The sequence below is a fragment of the Narcine bancroftii genome, chromosome 12, assembly GCF_036971445.1.
Source record: "Narcine bancroftii isolate sNarBan1 chromosome 12, sNarBan1.hap1, whole genome shotgun sequence".
NCBI classification, from domain to species: domain Eukaryota; kingdom Metazoa; phylum Chordata; class Chondrichthyes; order Torpediniformes; family Narcinidae; genus Narcine; species Narcine bancroftii.
In genome coordinates, this window is record NC_091480.1 from 9,780,494 (window position 1) to 9,793,341 (window position 12,848).

Genomic DNA, 12,848 nt, shown 5'->3' on the forward strand with positions numbered 1-12,848 from the left:
TTCTGCTGGTTTGTAAACTCTGTAACCTTGAGGAAATAGCATCTTGGCCAACACCGTTAATCTCTCCATTTTGTGCGTCTCGATCAGATCACCGTCCATTCTTTTGTCGGCCAACCTTGTGCAATTTCTTCACAAGGCACCCACCACTATCAGGAATCAATCTCGTAAACTTTAGCTGTCTTTACTCCAAGCCACATGTCTACTTGTCAAAGATGTTTTTTTAAATGAAGGGAAAAAGTTAGACAGATAGCCCTTTTAACATTTATTTAGAGCCAATGGCAGTAAATGCAATCAGTCAAGCACAATACTGCCACATTGCCCGTCTTGATGGCTATGATACAGTCATTGGGCAGAGTTAACAGGACGAACACATTTTGCAACCAGCCCACTTGAGGAAATCCATTCAAAACACAGTCCCTTTTTTTAAACAAGATAAAAATAAACCAGGTTCCCAGAATACATTGAGTGGACAAATGTCTCTCTCCTAACTTTCTGTAAGATCGAAGTTGATTCTTGCAGGTGAAACTGACAAGAAATGGAATCCTCTTCGAACACAACACACCCAACGACATTAAATCACTTTGAGTAGCGCACGGGATAGCATGAAGCATCAAGATGCATAGCTTTACATAAATGGAAATACAATAGTTTCATAACTTAATAAAAATATAACAGTCATACAATTTTTATGGGATTTCTAAATTTTTTGTAACTTTTTTTACAATTTACATCGGTAATTTTTCAGGCTTTGAAGAAATTTCAAAACTTTGACAAATACACTGGGTCATTGGACACAATATAAGACAATTAATAGTTTAAATCCAAGAATTACAATTGACACTTTTTTCAAACCACAGGCAGACGCATTCATTGTAATTCAGGCATTACCCCAGACTTTATACATGGTTTGTACATTTGTTATTACAGCAGGTGTGTTCGACCTGAACACCCATACAACTAAAAATCAAAATACAACTCAACATCATAAAGCAATTAACAAAAAAATCTTCAACGTAAACAAGGCACGTCATTGTTCATTTAAAAAAAATGCATACAATGTTCTGCTTCAACTATAAAAACACCAAAAGAAAAATAATCAACAAAATTAAAATGACAATTTAAAAACATCATTTATATATATTTTATTTAAAAATGGCTTCAAAATAAAGTAGAATTTTACAGGAGGAGTTTATTTTCATCTTGTGCTAGAATAATCCTCTTAATATATCATTTAATATAGAATTCTGGGTCAGTAACATCTCTCATCTGTGAACAGGAACATTCACAAATACTTTAAATATTTTTTTCTTAAAAGGAAAGTGATGAGGTTTTCAGAAAGCCTAGCAATTCACTTTATATCGTCTTTTGTGGACATTTGTAGTTAATTTTATGGATATAGATTTTTGTTTTGTAATGCATTATTCATGCCACAGGGAGGCAGAAGATGCACATCTGGCTCAAATACTTTGAGCTTCCAACATCACCTTACCAGCTAGTGCAACCTGAACTAAAGCCCTTTGGGATATTTGAGCCTACAACCATTGAATTTCAGTCATTTGTGTGTGTGTGCATGCGTGACTACATATATGTTCTGCTTCTAATTAATATTTTTGAGGTGGGGATTGGTAATAACTGAGTGTATTCTGCACTGCCTTGAATTTTGCATCATTCAGTCTCCACTCTGAACCATGAAAACGTGAAAACGGACCAGACAGGTTGTATGGAAAGTTAACTTGACTATCTTAAGCAATAAGATGAAGGGAAATGATTTAAATTTTAGGGCACATCCACGTGGTACATCTGATCTGTGAATATGCTAAAGCAGCGTAAAAGCATGTCATAACAAGCCATTTGAACTTGACATTGGTACACCAAGGAGTTCATTCACAACATGGGGGTAAATGGGCTCTTCCTTTGAGTTTCACTTCATGTTCTTGCTAGTCTGATTGTACAGATTAGTGAAAAATTACTTCTACCCAAGAGATCGCATTAGAAACATCTATAGTAATACAGTGGTGGCCTGACATGACATTGGGTCAGTGTGTAAAAATGCAATGTGCTCCCCAGCTCTTTAGTACCTTGAATGGTTGGAATTTGTGCAATAGGGACTCTTGGCAAAAACACACTAGAATATAACAAAAGCACCTTTTTTTGAGATTATTTATATTAATGTTTTGATTTGAACTTGTGAATTCAACTTTGTAATTGAATAACACGATTAAAATCATAAATGAGCAATACGTATGCAATCTTAACTCACCAAGAACCAGTTGTTTTTTTTTTTTGTTTTACAGCTTCATGTGGATATGGGTTATGGATAATGGATGATCTCACATCTTCTGCCTTGACAAACCAAAGTTTGATTGGAACTTTGGCCAACAGTATCTCTGGCAGTGTTAGAGATTGCAATCCTACACACACACACACTACCGTACAAGATGAGCCTTACGGATCTCAACAATTTTAAAGACAGCAACAGTGGAGGTGAGCCTCAAGAATGTTAACCTATTTTCAGGCATGGAATACGTGCTTCGAGAAGGCTATTATGTTCAATGAACACTTCTGATGGAGAAATTTATTCCTCAGATAGATCCTCATGGGAGTAGTAAAGGTGCAATGGATTGTCAGAGATGAGGCCTCTCCTGCTCTTTTGGATGGATCTGATAGATTCTATGATACTCTTTAGCAAATGAGCAGGGTCATTCATTCCAGTGTTGGAATGAATTATGATCGAATATAAAATGATGAAAGGGTAGACAGTCAGAATCCCCCCCCCAGTGAAAATATCAAACTCTAGGTTGAAAGAGATGTGTGGGCTAAGTTTCTTTTTTGCCCCACAAGAGTGTTAGGTGCCTGGAATAGGGTGCCAGGAGTAGTGGTGGAAGCAGATACAACAGTAATGTTTAAGAGGTTACTAGATAGACGTGTGAATCTGCAGGGAAAAGAGGATTATGGGTCAGCAAAGTTTTAGTTTAATTTGGCATTATGTTCAGTGCAGACCTCGTGGTCTGACAGCCATGTTCCTGTGCTGTACTGTTCCACATTTGAACAAAGCACATTGAGAAGTTGGATTCCATTAGTTATTGCTTTGAGTGCAAAGGGTTGACATATGCTCAGTGCCACTTAGCTGACCCTTTATTCAAAGATTCTGGACTGCTATTGCTTTATTCCGTACCACTTGTGCCTCACTATTTTAGATGGGTGGAAAAAGATTTGTCCAGCATTTTGCCAAACTATATTTCATTTTCTAATGCTCAAAATTAACTTTTTGTATCATATTATTCCAAAATTATCCTTATGAATTCTATGGAGATGATTTCAAGATATTTTGAATACTTTGATGAGCTATTTTATTCTAGCTTAACCACTTCACCAAACCATCTGCCCCTGAACATAATGTGCATTACACAAATTCCTAGGCTGAAACTTTCTCTAATGTACTGGGAGAGTATCTGCTCTCTCTTGTTGATAAGAAACATGACTCAATATTGAACAAGAACTGGGAAGTTCTCTCTCGAGTCACTGCCATTAATGAAATTATTATCTGGCACCATCCTAAGATTTGTGGGTTCTGCTGAATGCAAGTTAACTGCCATGTACAAACCTTAAAAAGTATTAAAAATGCCTCCACGTTACCCAATTCTGCAAAAGAACCAAATAAATACAAGTTATCCATTTTTTTTTCTATAGAAGGGTGCAATTTTGTTAATTATTTGAGAACTGTTGTTTTATATATCTTGATCTGTGTGTTTTCATTTGTGTTTTTCTTCTGGAATGTGCTCTCCGACCACTGCTTAAATATTGTCCGGCTCATCTAAGTAATTGTTGTCTATTTGTGACTTTGGACAGTGAATAGGGCAAATTAATCAACTGTTTCAGGAGTCTCTACTCAATAGAGTGAAACATGCAAGTCTGTAGATGCTGTGATTGTAGTTTAAAAAACAAATGCTGGAGGATCTCAGCAGGTCTTGCACCGTCCATGGGAGGTAAAGAAATAGAACCAATATCTCTGGCCTGAGCCCTTCAAGATATGCCAAATTGTCGGTAATATATCTTTACCTCCTATGGACACTGTAAGAACGGCTGAGTTCCTCCAGCATTTCTGAGTCATTGGGTAGAGACCAGGAGCAAGAAATCTGACTAAGTAGTCCCTAAACAAGCTAAATGTAGCTTTCAAATTGAGAAATAACTATCAAATGTGATAGTGTCTTGCGCATGATACCTATCTATTAATTACAGATTAAAGCAACTCTATATCTCTGTCTGACTGTTACCCCATAAGGTGTCTTCACCAGTTGTGTTAACCTATTATTAAATATCCCTATAAATCTTATGCTCCCACAATACAATAGTGATGAGACTTCCAAAAGCATTTCATTCGTTGTACAGTACCTTGAAGGCACGAAAGGTAATCGAGAAATGCTGGTATCCCTGTCACTAATCACTCAAATCATCCATATCAAATCTCACAAAAGGTCTGAAATATTAACTTTGTTTCTCTTCCACAGAAACTTTTGAGATTTTGAACTTTGTGCTATTTAACTAACAATACATTTTTCATTAAGACTGGCCTAGCCAACATCTGTTGCAAATCTGTAGCTGTCCTTAAACGGAGTGAACTGTGGGGTGATTAAGTGGGTGGTGAACAGTCAATCATGTCGATGATGGATCTGGAGTAACACATAGGCTAGTCTGGGATTTCATTCCTCGAGAAAGTTTGTGACAATCAGATAGTTTTGTGGTCAATCCTTTCTGATACTAGTTTCTTAATCCAAGTTTATTTAATTATGGATGCAGTGGCGATTTGAACTTCTAATCAAATTTTGTCTAATAATTTAACCACTGTGCTACAATTGCATTAAACTTTCTATGAATTAGAAAGTACTATAAACAGGCTCGCTTAAATCTATCTCTGGAGTTTCAATCTCTGGCTCTGTACCCAAGGAGGAAACCAATTGAAATTTAAAGCCACGGTTCAACTCTGTCCTTGTGCACTTGTTTAAGTTTCCATCAATGGTGATGGATGTTTTACAAACCTTATCTTATTTCTCATGCTTACAGTGTACATGTTGCATCTCACATTAATAGCCTTTTTAAACTTTAACTTCAGGACTTTAAACATTTTCACGTTTGCAAGATCTCAGATCAATAGTAAGAGTTCAACCTCCCATCTCTCTTTCCGCTTCAAATCCAAATCTTGAGACTTTGTTTACATTGAAAGATGATGTCAGTGAATTCACAGATCTTCATGGAGGAAGATCTTGAGGTAATATAAACATACTTTTGTTTGGTGAACTGTGCAAATTAAAACAAAATCAAATGTGATCCATTAAGGGAAATTGTGGCCAAGACCGGTCTGGGTAGGATTTCAAAGATCATTGTGCCCACATTGAGTCCTGAGGTTTTCCTGCCATCTCTCTTCTCATCCTTCCTTCATTCTAACATTGCATCCAGCTGATCAGCCAAGTCATCAAACATACTGCCGATGTCGTCCAGGATGCTGCCTGTGCTCTTCACCTCTGAGGAAATTCTGGTAAGAGAGAGTACAGTCCAAGCTTCATTTCCACAAAATCTGATAATTAGAAAACTGAATTACCAAGGCATCAATTTCTGCTGCATAAAGCAAAAACAAATTGCTGGAGGAACTCTCAGCACAATGAGCACCATCAATGGGAGTAAATGAATTGTTGACCTTTTTTGGGTCGGTACCCTTCAAGATAGAGGGCTGAAATGGTCAGTTTTATGTGGACAGGGTGGAAGGGGTTGGACAGGAGCCCATAAGGGAGGAGTGAAGAGGCAGTAGATTGGCAGGTGGCAGAAAAAGGGAGAGAGGCAAGAGAATAAATGGTCATGTAGGAGATGTCATGCAGGGTGATGTAAATCACAAAAATCTGTAGACACCGCAGTTGAAGTAAAAACACAAAATGCTGGAGAAGCCCAGCAGGTCAAACCGTGTCCTTTAAGTAGCAAAGGTAAAAATACAGAACCGACGTTTCGGCCTTGAGCCCTTCATCAAGGTATGAGAGAAGACTGGCAGGTGTCTGAACAAAAAAAAGGGGGAGAGGGGTGCGGCAAAGGCAGATGATAGGGGAGGAAAGGAGGAATGGGACAGCAGCAATGAGGGGGAGGAGGGATGGCTGGGTGGGTAAGGGGAAAGAAAAGGTGAGCAAGTTTGGCATAAAGCAGAGGAGTCAATATTAATGCCATCTGGATGGAGAGTGCCCACATGGAAAATAAGGTGTTCCTCCAATCTGCAAGTGGTCAGGGTGGGAGAGTACATAAGGCTATGGACAGACACGACTCAGAATTGAAATGGTTGGGTACTGGGAGGTCACTGTTGTGGTGGACGGAGAGGAGCAGGGTGATCCTGGATATGCCTCGTGGGAGAGGGGAAACAAAGGCTGCCAGTGGTGGAATCTGATAAGTAGAGAAGGTGTTAAAAGTGAATAAAATGGATCCTATTAGGGGGGATGTGAATGGTAAATTGGGCCACATTAAACCAGGAGGATCCTGTTGGTGAAATGTGGGTGGAAGAGGATGGAATGAGAAAGGAAGAGAGATGAAAATGGGTAGGAGGCTAGGCGGGGATGTGTGGGAAAGGGGACAAAAATGTTGGGGGGGGGGGGGAAGGGTAGTGAGGGGGAAGTAGATTGTAAGAAGTGTGAGGGGATGTTACCTGAAATTAGAAAATTCAATGTCGACTGCCAGGCAGAATATGAGATGTTGTTTCTCGAGTTCGTGTTGGGTGAATTAGCATGTACCTGGGAGCTCGGGAGGGTCATTACAAACAGAGTGCAGATGCTCTATGAAACAGTCCTCAAGTGTGCACTTGATCTCACTGATGGAGAGGAGTCCACATCAAGCGCATCAAATGATTTTGGTGGAGGTGCTTGAGAGTCTTTGCCTCACCTGGAAGGGCTGTGTAGGTGCTTGGATAGTGTGAGGGAGGAGGTGTAAGGGTAAAGTGGAGAAGTGGGTATGGATTGATGAACGGACAAGGGAGAGAAGGTGGGACGGATCCCTGTGATAAGAGGAAATGGGTGGGGAGGGGTCTACTTGTAGCTGACAGAAATAATGCATTCTCCTGCTGCATACAAGTCTTCAACATTTATATAGTTACTCTGTTTAAAAACAGAGTCTGCTTCTTTTTTCCCCCCTTTAGGATCCTTCTTTAAACCCTCCTCTTTGGCCAAGCTTTTGATCACCTCAATATTACTTGGCCTGATGGCAGTCCTGTGAAGGGCTTTGATTAAAGTACTTTATAGATGGGAATAATGAGCAGTCTGTTTACTGGATTGATTTTAAAAACTCCATTGGCTCTGCTCAACATGCTGTCACATGGGATGTGTACAAAAACAAAGAGGGGAAATGTCTTCCCATTCTCAGTTACAGGGAAGTCCAGTCAACCTTGGTGTACCCACTGCACAAAGTGTAACTATATTGACAGACTTACTCTGTTTTCTGCCCCTCCTCGTGCTTAATCTTCTCCTCCACAGCCTGTAAAGCGGCTGCCAACGATGCGCTGGTTTCCTCGAGCTTCATTTGTGCTACATCTGTGGTGGCCATCTCTGTGGATGGCCCGGATATTGAAGACCTCGGTGGTTTGACCGGGACTTGTTGCGGTGGACCAGCGACAATTGGTTTAGCTGGGCTTGAGCACAGGGATGCTGGTGTACTTGCTGCCTTGATAGTTGGTTGCTTGGCAGGGGAAGGAACTGGAGTTGGACCAGCACTCAGCGACTGAAGAATGATGTGAGGTTTGATGGGCTTGGGTGGAGTGAGAGGGGGAGGTAGAATTGGTTTAGGGGATAGAGGAGCTGGTCCATGCTTTACCTCTGAAATAAAGAGGGATAAGGAAATTTATATTCATAAAAGCTAGTTACGCAGATTGTATCCAAACAAGGTTAAGTCAAAATAAGATCTCTTAACTTGCAGTTGATATTTGATCTAAAAGGTATCTATGTAGAAGCAGTCTAATATACATTAATGATGCTAGGGGCTAGCAGCCTTGAACTCAAAAATCTTCATATTGGCTAAAATGTTTTGGGATCTCGTGAAACAACAAAGTACTGTATAAATTTCCCATTAGAACAAGTTTCTATTTCTTTAACAATTCATTCTATTCCTCAGTTAAAAGTCTTGAATGAATATAAAAGTTATATCAATATACAGTCAAACACCTGGTATCTGGAATTCAAGCAACCGACCAAATAATCGAGGAAAAAAGTCCGCAAGTTTAAAATGGTAAAAGTAGTATTTTTGTCTTCTATCTTTTAAACGGTTTATTCTTAATGTCGTTGTATTAATTAAGCATTGTAAGTCTCAAACAACACTTATCTGGCATCTACCAAATCCCATAGGTGCCAGATACCAGGAGTATTTCTGTAACTGACTGTACGTGTTTTGTGTATTACTTGAGATTACATTGTGAATGTGCACCACATATTCAAGCTTCAGATTTGCTTCGACCTGCTAACTTGGATGGTTTATGGGATAGGTTTGACCTTCAGTCATGGGGAGGTATGTGACATCCATCTTAGCAGCACTCTGATGGAATCATTGGGTTTCTGTGTAGTCAACTATGTTAGGACAAGCAAATTACACGCCAGGCACCAGCAGCACAAGAATGCCATTTATAAATTTCACCATACTAACAGCAGAACCATGGAATAACATATGGAAAGATTGGATGGGATATCGGGCTTCTCCTAGTCTGAGAGTAATATGCAATAAACAAACGACCTGAAGACCTCAATGGGACAAGAAGCATTAATGAGGGGAAAGGAACGGTGAGGTTTTAGTGACTTTGATCATAACTTTGCTTTCCTTTCAATACTTGCAGAGGGATGCTCTACTGTTGTGTAATACTTCTTGATGGAACAGCACAGAATACTAGTAATACATTAAGTGAGGCACTATGTCAAAAGCCAAAGCTTCAAGCAGAGAAAACTACCTTTATTTTGTTTGTTCTGTGGGTCTGGTATTTATAATCTTTCTAGATGCTCTTAGAAAGTGTGATGAATCCTTTTTACAAACCAGATGCAGTTTCAAAAAAATTAAATGCTTTGCTGAATTAGTTAAGATTGACTAAAGTCAACCATACTGGTGTGCTCTGTCTTGCAGCTTCACCCCTCACCCTTCCCGTCTGTCTGTCAGCTTTCAACTCTTTTAGGTTCACCAATCCCCTCTTGGCCTGTCTGTTCCCTCCAATCCTGTCCACATTATACTGGCTACACTCCCTCTGAATTTTCAGTCTAGAAAAAGGGTTCCTAACTGAAACATTTACTATTCCTTTTCTCCCACTAACACTGTTTGCTTTGCCGAGTTCCTCTAGTCGATTGCATTTTGCACCGTAGTAGGGTGAGTTTCCTTCTTTGAAGGCTATTTGTGAACCCTTTGGATTTTTCCAATGATGAATCAGCTAGAAGGACATTTTTTTTCTGTTAGGCACAATTTTATTTGTAAATTTTAAATGGAGTTCAAATGGGTCTGGGTCTAGTAATTTAACCAATATTTCAAAGTTCAAAGATTAGCACTCAATTAGTACTCTAGTTAAAAATTCTATAGAAAGTATTTGACAATAATAGCTGCTTTGTTTATTTTGCAAATTACAGAACATCACTTCTCTGGAGAGTCATGATTTTACAAGGGAGATATATAATTATCTTAAGTCTTTTAAAAGTTGCCATGGAGACTCAGGACTGAAAAAAAAACCCACATCCTAAAGGCTAAACAAGGTGGTCATTACTACACAAAGAAAAAAATCTACCTCAGAACCAAAATATTGAACCCTTCTCAAACTGATTAAGGTCTTTAGTTAGTTCACGAAATTTAATTTGTTTGTCATGCTGTCTGCAGAGTTCTAAACAACAAAAATAATGCTATCTATAAAAGAAACCATTGTGAAGTATAAGAGCATATAACATTCTCAAGTTTAAGTAGAGATAGGGCAACCAGTTTTCTTTTTACTCAGCAGTATTAAAACAGTGCAGACAATAATTTATGGGAATTCTGTGGAGCAATTCTGTGTAAAGGTTGTCGGTCAGAATTGTTAATCTTCCAAGGTGAAGATGGATGTTTAATATCCTTCTGGCCATCAACTTGTTCCTCCTTTATAATGGTTCATAAAATCTACAATATTGGTGTGTACTCATTTCTCCATGAAGGGACTCAACACACCTTTGATTATATTTCTGTGCATTTTACTGTGCTGGGGTTTTGTGTAATTGCAAATGCAAAATACTGCTAATATTATAAAGTTTTATGGAAATGCTCAGCAAATAGGGAGGGAAACAAAGTTTACATTTCAGGTGAGTGACAAATTGAGGAATGACCTGTAGCAATTGTAGATTTTGATGATGAAGTCTTGAAGAAAGGTTAATGGTGTGAAATGCTACCTGTTGCTCCCTCGACTGGGGTGTGGCTGAAAATTAATATAATCGGATAATCATGGAAGAATCCAAGAAGGAATGGATTAAAAGTAAAGAATAAGATTTACTTTAGCGATTTGTCACCCTAAATCAATCTGGCACTCCCAGGAGTGACAAGTAACTGTGGCTCCAAGAATAACATGAACTAATTTACTGAACAATTCTTCAAAGAGAATGATATTACTTGATGCCTTCTGAACAAAAAAAAGTCTCATCCCAGGAATACTCAGTCAAATTTTTGTTACTGTTTTTTCACTTGGGCTGGAATTATATTTTCTTCAGGATGATACTGAAATAAGCTACATCATGAAACTGAATTTCTAGCCTAATATTTGGCCATGCGGAAGCTTGCTGTGCAGTCGTTAGCTGATGTGCTCACTGTACTGGAAGATTGGGGATCCAATTTCAAAGACTGTTGAAGATGTGATTTGGGAAGTGCTGAAGGAACTCAGATCAGACAGCATCCATGAGTAGAAATGGCCAGTCAATGCTGCAAGACAGAATCCTTTATCAAGCGTAAGGGGAGGAGGGTGATATTACATATGCAGTTGGAGACAGAAGGGGGGAGAGGGACCCAGAGATGATAGGACAGAAGGTGTGATAAGTGGAGAGACAGGGATTGGGAGAAACCACAACTGAGGGCCGCTGAACATGAAAATTACCTTAAAATTTTCCTATCCTACTGTTCTTTGATATAACCTATTTTTGTGATTTCCTGTCGTGTTTTTAACATGCTTCATGCAGACAAAACCGTGCAATTGAAAATTTATTTTCTGCATTCACATTTGGTCGTCTTCCCTACCGATCTTAGTGCATGCAGTCCATGATGAACAAGATAAATGTGAGGTGCTACATTTTGGAAAGGCAAATTTAAATAGGTCATATACATTGCATGGTAGACAATTGAGGAGTGCAGAGCAACAAAGGGATTTAGGAGTTGTGGTAAATAGTACCCTCAAGGCTGATACTCAGGTAGATGGTGTGGTGAAGAAGGCATTTGGAATGTTGGCCTTCATAAATCGGAGTATTGAATTCAAGAGTAGGGAGGTTATGATGAAATTGTACAAGGCATTGGTGAGGCCAAATTTGGAGTACTGTGTACAGTTTTGGTCACCAAATTATAGGAAAGATATAAACAAAATAGAGAGAGTGCAGAGAAGGTTCACGAGAATGTTGACAGGATTTCAGGCTCTGAGTTACAGGCAAAGGTTGTGCAGACTGGGGCTTTTTTCTCTGGAGCGTAGAAGATTGAGAGGGGACTTGATCGAGGTGTTTAAGATTTTAAAAGGGACAGACAGAGTAAATGTGGATAGGCTTTTTCAATTAAGAAAGGTGGAGATTCAAACTAGAGGACATGGTTTAAGATTGAAGGGGGAAAATTATAAGGGGAACATGAGGGGAAATTTCTTTACGCAGAGGGTGGTGGGGATGTGGAATGAGCTTCCGGCAGACGTGGTCGAGGCGGGATCATTGGTTACATTTAAGGAAAGACTGGATCGTTACATGGATAGGAGGGGACTAGAGGGGTATGGACTGGGTGCTGGTCAGTGGGACTAGGAGGGTGGGGATTTGCTACGGCATGGACTAGTAGGGCCGAACTGGCCTGTTCTGTGCTGTAAGTGGTTATATGGTTATATGAAAGATTTCACCAGGAAACATTGAAAAATGGTATCATGGCAACTGGAATCCATCCAGTGCTGGCTGACTATAGTTGGACACTGACATGAGAGGCATCAGATGCTGAGTACAAACAAAAATCAGCAGCAAAACAGATTTACGTCAGTGGAATTGACACAATGTGTCAACATCATTATGCTATTAAATATGCTAAATTCAATAAAAGTTGATTTAACGTTTCTCCAACTTCTTACGTGATACAGCAAATCTGAAATGATCTTTGTGCTCATCTATCATAATCTCCATTTTTTCAGGAAGCAAACCTCATGAAAAAAATTGTTCAGTGAAATTAGAGAGAGGGAGAAAAATCTTTACAGGAGCAGGTAAAGATTGAAACAGTGGAATCAGGAATCAAAGTTCATTACATTAGGCTTAAGGCTGTTCAGAAGGAATATGACGTGTTGTTCCTCAAGATACATTTGGCCTCACCCTAACAATGGATAAGGTCAAGAACAGACATGTCATTGTGGGAATGATCGGGGGACTGAAAATGATTGGCTATTTAGTGTAGGGGTTCGGCAAAGCAGTCACTCAATCTGCATTTTGTCTCATTCATATACAGAAGGCAATAGTGAGTATTCTAAATGCAATAGGTTAGACGAGATGCACGTAAAGCTCTGCCTCACCTGGAAGTAAGGGAAAAGATGGAGGGAAGGTTTTGCAAAGGGAATTGCCGAAGAGGTTGGAAGAGTGGTTGGGGAGGTAAGAGTGGAACATGGAATCTCGGAGAAAAGGACATGG

The 12,848-nt window shown here is 39.3% G+C and overlaps 1 protein-coding gene across 11 annotated transcripts in view; it reads right to left on the minus strand.

Annotated features, from left to right (window-relative positions):
- Nucleotides 1–249: 249 nt before the first annotated feature.
- Nucleotides 250–12,848, minus strand: part of caskin1 (CASK interacting protein 1) — a 444,274-nt gene continuing 431,675 nt past the window's right edge. For 7 of the 11 annotated variants that reach the window (XM_069907320.1, XM_069907330.1, XM_069907325.1 and 4 more), the window contains 2 exons: nucleotides 7,454–7,835; nucleotides 250–5,572 (listed from right to left, as the gene is read on the minus strand). In XM_069907320.1, the coding sequence (XP_069763421.1) occupies nucleotides 5,434–5,572; nucleotides 7,454–7,835 (521 nt within the window). In that variant the 3' untranslated portion in view covers nucleotides 250–5,433. Of the gene's footprint in view, nucleotides 5,573–7,453; nucleotides 7,836–12,848 lie in introns of those variants that run through there. The other 4 variants (XM_069907321.1, XM_069907327.1, XM_069907329.1 and 1 more) reach the window with 2 other exon arrangements.